The 7,500-nt window shown below is 37.3% G+C and overlaps 1 protein-coding gene across 2 annotated transcripts in view; it reads left to right on the forward strand.

Moving 5' to 3' along the window:
- LOC125026494 (histone-lysine N-methyltransferase SETD2-like) overlaps window positions 1-7,500 on the forward strand; it is a 36,741-nt gene that overhangs the window by 1,789 nt on the left and 27,452 nt on the right. For both annotated transcript variants that reach the window (XM_047614975.1, XM_047614976.1), the window contains exons 2-4: window positions 1,642-4,611; window positions 6,734-6,862; window positions 7,206-7,407. In XM_047614975.1, coding sequence (XP_047470931.1) covers window positions 1,700-4,611; window positions 6,734-6,862; window positions 7,206-7,407 — 3,243 coding nt within the window. In that variant the 5' untranslated portion in view covers window positions 1,642-1,699. The remainder of the gene's footprint in view (window positions 1-1,641; window positions 4,612-6,733; window positions 6,863-7,205; window positions 7,408-7,500) is intronic.

The raw sequence follows: 7,500 nt of genomic DNA on the forward strand, positions 1-7,500 counted from the left end.
CATTCCAAATGTTTACCAATTTCAAGTATAGTGTTTGGAGATTTTTTTTTTTTTTTAAATCTTAGTAGAGCTTTAGCTATGAATGGAAGATGCCTGAAATCATAATAAGAAGTAATTAAACCTATTTAAAGATATTTAGACCTATTATTTGGTTAATTTTGAGCCAATTTTGAGTATTATTGCATCAAGAGATTGTCCTGCCTTCCATGCCATTGTTGCTCTGGCAAAGGCCAACAAATGTACACTATGTATTCAGGGAAAGAAGTAGAGCTAGCTCTTAGACTTTACTACACAATGAATCATTAAGGAGGCTTTCAAGCTCTAACATTGAGATCTGTGTTGATAATTAGCACCTTTGTTGTGTAAACAGAGATTTTAGGCATTTATATTTCCCTGAGTGTACATGTTTTAGTAAACAGGCAAAGTTTACGACCCAGGTTTCTGTCCATATATCTGATAGTTGGTTAGATTATGTTGTAAAAAAGAATTGTGTGTAACTTCTAAATTTTATATATATATATATATATATATATATACATACATATATGTATATGTATGTGTATGTGTATGTGTATGTGTATGTGTATGTGTATGTGTATGTGTATGTGTATGTGTATGTGTATGTGTATGTGTATGTGTATGTGTATATATATATATATATATATATGTATGTCTATGTCTATGTCTATGTCTATGTCTATGTCTATGTCTATGTCTATGTCTATGTCTATGTCTATGTCTATGTCTATGTCTATGTCTATGTCTATGTCTATGTCTATGTCTATGTCTATGTCTATGTCTATGTCTATGTATATATATATATACACATTAGCTTCATTTCTTTACTTTGAATGGTATATATGTATGATAATGCATATGAAGTTCCTGCAGAAGAAATTGTACCAAGTGATTATGTGTGGTTACTTTTGGTGTTTGTGTTTTATTCTTATTTCAGAGGCATTTACTTTTTGCCTTATCTCTAGGAAAAATAATCTGGGCTCTTTTCCCCTTTACCTTTATTTTATTTATTTATTTTTGTTTTCCAGAGGCAGAGAGGTGAAATTGATGAAATTGCTGTAAAATATTTGTTAACCCAGTGTCTGCAGGGTTATGTATTTCCCCTGTAGATTTTTGTGAATTTTGTTACATATAGATGGCTCCACGTGTACTCAGCCACTAAGGAGTATCAGTTGCCCCTTGAGACTGCATTTGATTTCCCTATTCCTTGAATTTGTGGAAAAATGTGTTTTTCTTTCTTGAATTTGACATTATCATTCTTATTGATACCATGATCATTAAAGTGTTATTAGAATAATATTAACATTAAAGACAATAAAATGAGAAATGAAGCTTTAAAAAAATCAAGGAAAAAGGTAAACAGGAGAGATAGGTAAGACTAATAACTGACTCCTTGGTGATTAAGCACTAGTAGAGCCACCTGTGTGTAAAGACAATTGATGAACTTTTATTACAGTGGTCATGGCATTATAGGCTTGCAACGTGTGCTAATTGGGTTAAATGTTCTCTGAAATTTTATTTTTATATATCTGTTTTTTGCTCCACATAATCTTTTGTACTTTGTTGTTATGGAATTTGTTTTATTGTATACATGATGTTGATTCTCGATTTATCTTTCTGAAGGTTAAGGAAAGGCACACATGGTGAGATTCCTGTGGTGGATGGCTGTGTGCTAGAAGCCATGATGAATGGGGAGGCAGGGGATGGCAACGTCCCTGTCCGGCGCTCCTCGAGAGCTCGCAAACCAAATTCAAGATTTGCGGATGATGAGCTGGACGGATGCTTCAAGAAGATCGTTACTGGACTAGCCACGCCTGAGGCTTCCTCCACTGCCACTTCTCCTTCACCAGTGGGCCGCCCAAGGAAAGGAGCGAAGAAAAGGGAGAGTCGGAGTGAAGATTCCCTGGAAGGTGAAGAGGATAGGCTGGAGAAGACTCTAGATCCCCTGGCAGATGTGCCCTCATCAATAGGCCATGTTGAACATCCCTCAAAGAAAGATTCGCTGGATGTGCAGGAATCAGAGGACCATGGTCTTGTCAATGGGCTGGAAATAGACTCTGAGAGTGAGAAAAGAGAGAAAAGTGAGAAAAGCAGTAAGAGTAACATCAGGAAAGAGGATGGGGAAGAGGTACCAATCAAGGATGTCAAGAAGCGGGGCAGGAGAAAGGGGAAGAGCAGGAGCGGAAGTGGAGAAAGGGAAGACAACACCCAAACTGCCAGTGAGGAGAGAGACCCGGCGATCGTGGACAAGGGATGTGTGGAACGGTTGGCAGGCGAGGGACAAGTACCGGTAGATGAGGATAGTATTGATTGCAGACTAGGGCATGAAGGGCCTAGTGATAAAACCCCAAGTACTGGGGTGGATGGTGTCCAAGAGAAAGGTGGGGATGTTAGTTTATGTGGCGATAGTGATAGTAAACCTATAATAGAAAACCAAAGTAATTTTGAAAATGCTACATTAAGGAGTGATGAGAGAGTGGCAAGTGGAAGTGTTCCAGAGAGTATTGATAAAAAGGAACTTATGGAAGTTACTGTAGGTAGAACTAAGTGTGAACCAAAAGAATATGATCATTTATGTGTTAAAGAGAAGGAAAGCCTAGTAAATGGTGATGTAGTACTGCAAGAGTGTTCACAAATTTCACCTGAAATCCACGCAAATGTAGGTTCAAAACTTTTATCTTGTCCTGTTGACATATCTCATGATAAAGTCACCCAAATCAGTGTAAATAATCCAGATATTCAAGACCCCAGGCTTCAGGATAGCAGTCCGTCTTTGTCGGGTGCTAAAGAGGATGCCAAGACTGAAGTAGGCAAAGAGGGCAAAGAGGCCGAGCTGAAAGTTGGGAAAGCAACCAAATCTCAGAGAGGAAGGAAGAGATTGATTCATCAGGACAGCACAGACTCCACAGACAGTGATAGTTCCTTACCGTCCAGACGAAGGGGCCGCAGCTCCAACCAGATCCCAAAGGAAGGTTTAGGTAAAGGGCTTGTTAGTGCCACTGTACCAGAAAAGAAGGCAAGAGACATGAGTGTAAGAGATACAAGTGTCGTGGTGCCTGAACCTTCAGGCAAGCAGAGTAGTGAGGCAGTTTTAAATCCTTGTGAAAGTTCCTCTTCTGTCATGGATGACAGATTAAAACAAGATCCCAAAGAACAATGTGATGAGGTTGAGAGGAGACCAAAGGTCAAGAGAAGTAGAAGTAGTGAGGATGATAAAAGCAAAGAGAAAGATTCTGAAGTCCTGAACCTGGAATCTTCAGCTTTAGGGTCCCCTAAGTCAAAGAAGAGAAGAGAAGTTGTTGGAAGTTCTTCCAGTTCTCAGACCTCAGAAGAAGATGACAGCCAGAAGCGGAAGCGGACAGAAGAGATCAAGGACGTACATGATGTCAGCAAGAAAAGAAAAAGAGCAACAGAGAAAGAACTGGAAGTGCCAAAGGACAATGTGCCAAATGTGGAGAAAGCAAGTGGGAGCATAAATTGCGCTCTGGTGAGGGTGACAACCGAGAATGTCCCGTCTCCTTGTGTTGCTGACATACCCCTCCCCTCATTTGCCACTCCTCAAGTTGGTGTTCCCAAGAAGAGTGGAGCTCAGGCAGTAGAAGCAGACAGTGTGGGTGAAAGTTCTAAAGTTGGTAAAAGTCATACAAAGAGAACCACTGGTACATCTACAGGTGCTGATTCAAAATCCATTGTGAAAGACATTGGTAGCTCAGGTAGTGACCCTGTGAGCAAACAGATGTCAGGGGAGGATGAAATGGAATCATCTTCTGAAGGCAAGGAATCTAGCTCTTCCACAAAAAATGACACCTCTAACTCTTCATCAAAAGAGGATGCCAAAGGCTCCAAGATGAAGTCCGATCTCAATTCTGTGTGTGAATTGCCAAAACATCCCAAAACTGAGGAAGCCCTACCCAGGACCATTGCAGTGTCTCGCACCTTACGTTCAGCAAGCAATTCTCCATCAAGGACCTCCAAGAGAACGAAGAAGAGTGAGGAGCTACTGAGAACTTCTTCATCAGATAGTGATAGTAAATGTAAGGAAGAAATAACAAATACTGAATTGTACAAATATTCTGTGAAGGGTTCAGATTCAGAGTCACAAAATGCTCCTGCTGATGAGAGGAAAATAACAAAGGGGAAAAGCAAAGAAAAAATTGAAAACTCTACTGAAGAAGAAGTAATAGTTAAGGCTGAAGAACAAGATGACTGCAAGTCAGGGGAAGATCACACCAGAACCCAGGTCAGTGAGGATAAGGAAAACCTGGCACCCAAAGTTGAAGAAAAAGCAGAAAAGAGTGAGGAAGAGGTTAAGGTTGAAGTACAGTTAACAGAGGAGGAGCTGGCAGAGCTAGAGAAGAAAAGGCAGCAGGAAGAAGAGGTGAGAGAACGCAGAAATCGGGAAGTGGTAGAAGAGAGGTTGAAGGGCTTTGTTCACCTTACAACCAATTTTTACATTCAAGAGAGGAAGAAAACCAAACGCAATAAGGAAGTGAGGCGAATGGTGTGTGATTGCACACTGACTAAGGAAGAAATTGCAAGAGGGGAAGTTGGTTGTGGAGAAGACTGTCTCAACAGATTGCTTATGATAGAATGGTAAGTTGTTGAATATTTTATGTTTTGATTTTTTTGAAGATTTAGAGAGAACAAAGATATAATTTTTAGAACTTAGTGGTTTTCTTCAGTGTAGTGTTAGTTATTTTACATTTTTGGTCTTTTTTGTTTTTAATATTAAGATTTGTTTAGATGTATCCCAGCAGTGCTGCTGCATGTGATACACTGTTAATATTGTTATCTCTTAATTAGTTAAGGTTGGGCATCATCTTTTATCGATAGCTTTGTTTGCGACAACTAGGAAGGTCATGGTGGATAAAAGAATGTAGGAAAAAAAAAAATTACTCTTGTGAAGGAGCACATTATAAACTTTCAGACCTCCACTAGAGATGGTGATGAACCTAGATTTATATATGACCAGATAGGCCCTAACTACTCACAATGGCAATCTTCTTGGAGGATGCTATCTTTCTTCCCATGTATAGTACAAAAACTAATTTTAGGTGCACTATTGAAAGTTTGGAGACTTGAAAACTTGTACATTTACATTTCTCATGAAATAAAGAAAAACATATTGAATGACCTCCCCAACATTTTTGAAAATCTACTTTTTATTCTTCTGCTCTGTAATTTCTGTATTATATATCATCTGTGGCCAGTCCTTTTATCAGAACTTAAATTGTTTCTGTGGAAAGAAACAATTTATGTATGGTATTAGTGACACAATTTTTTATTGTGTCACTAATACCATACATAAAATCTAATCTATCAATAGATATCCATATTTTCAGTGTAAACTGTATTGGAAACATATAACTATAGCTATAGACTACTCATTGTTAAGTTGGATTTTTCTCCATACACAAAAATAATTGCTTCCATTCCATGAAAGATATTGCTTCCCCAATATTTGTATCTTTAAATTTAATCTTTTCATGTCTGCATTACATATGTGTAGCTTGAGAGACCACTCCTTGAATGCAGTGGACAGTAGAGCAAATTTTTTATAAGACCCCATCTAGATCACAGACTAGCTTATCTCTCTTACTTGCAGCCTTTAATTTGTGTACAAGTGCATATTTGTATTTAGCAACAAAACCTACAGTATCTGGAACTAGATTCAGACTAAACTCATTGTTGTTTTCTTCATAAAGTTTTGTAAAACTAACAGCTACGGGAAGTACTGTGAAGACCAGTTGCTGAAGGCATTAGGTGTCTAATTGAATTGTGAGAGGGTGTCTACCAAATACAATTATTCATTTTATTATTATTAAAGTTATTGAAGATATAAAGTTATGGATATTCTAAGGGTTCTATACTTTCTATTTATTTCTCCCCCCCAGCAAAAAAGCCAACACATAAACATTGTATTATTTATCTGAAAAAACTATAGTAAGAATGAAAACAGTAGGAAAGAATTTGGGTGACTCCCCATTTCTATTTAGTTGACATCATGGTAGACACATTGGTATAGAATTGTTTTTTCTTATGACTCAGACTAGTGTTACATCATACTGGCATTTAGATCAGAGGTTAAGTTTGCAATAATAAATAACTTTATCATGAACAAGACACAGTGATGTACCAGATTGAAAAGGACCTGACTTGAAAATTATATTTATTTATTTTGTTTTCAATAATGACTTCAAACCAAAGGTACATCTTATAGGCCACAAGTAAAGTAAACTAGTTGATTTTTGCATGGGTAGTTTGAGAGATTGTAGCAGGCTCATAAAAGTTTTCATTTTATAAAAAGAAAGAAAAATTACATTAGGATATGGTATTAACATATAGTTTCAGCCTTTGTGTTGTTATTCCTTCTTTCCATGGTCCTGTTTGGAAGGGCATGATGAAGCATGTACACATTCATGCTATTTATAACCAGTGGCAATCATATATGACTTTTGGGATTTTATTTATTTATTGATCTATATATATATTTTTTTTAATAACTTTATTTCTAGGCTTAGAGTTCTGTTTTTCTATTTAGTAATGTTTATGACCTATATGGTAAATGTTCTTCAATAATTCTTTCCCAGCATTGGATGGGATTCTTTCTACATTTTGTTACTTGTATGTTCATATGAATAAGGAAGTGTAGAAAGAAAGTGTTGTAGATGGAATATTTATAAAATGTTTTATCACTTTTTTTCTCCCCGTCTAGTGGTTCTCGATGTCCACTGCGTGAACACTGCACCAACAAAAGATTCCAGAATTTGGTCTATGGTGATGTGGAAGTGTTCAATGCAGATGAAAAAGGATGTGGATTGCGAGCTCGGAATTCATTAAAAGCGTAAGTTATTCTTCTTTTTTTTTATCAGGTTGTTAAGTATTGGGATTGTTTATTTGGGATGCATAATTTTTTTGTTTTGTCTCAGTTTTTTTTCCCTCCCAAAAGCTATTAAACATGTCATAAACCTGGTTATAGTATTAGAGTGGCTTTTAATGTATTTTTCAAAGTGTATTATTGTTACTCTAAAATATTACTTTTTCTGGAATTTCTGGGAATGAGCTAAAGTAATAAATGTCAAGATGCTCTAAAACCTGTACATAATTTACTTTAGAATCACAGTAGATTGAATAGGCTTTATAAATTTTAATGGATTTTCACAAATGATGTATCCCTCTTCCTATAGGGGGACATTTATCATGGAGTATGTCGGGGAGGTGCTGGACACCAAGGAGTTCAAGAGAAGACGAAAGGATTATTCCCGAGGGCAGAACCCCCATTTCTACTTCATGGCACTGAAACCGGACCTTTTCATTGATGCCACCCGTAAAGGAAATATCTCCAGATTCATCAACCATTCCTGCGATCCCAACGCTGAGACGCAGAAGGTAGGAACTTCTGGGACAAGGCCATGATTCCAGGTATTTATGATTTTGTAGACTGGAAATGAGAAATTGCTCTGAGGGGTTTTGAAGTGCACC

This window comes from Penaeus chinensis, chromosome 6 (genome assembly GCF_019202785.1).
Source record: "Penaeus chinensis breed Huanghai No. 1 chromosome 6, ASM1920278v2, whole genome shotgun sequence".
Taxonomy (NCBI): Eukaryota; Metazoa; Arthropoda; class Malacostraca; order Decapoda; family Penaeidae; genus Penaeus; species Penaeus chinensis.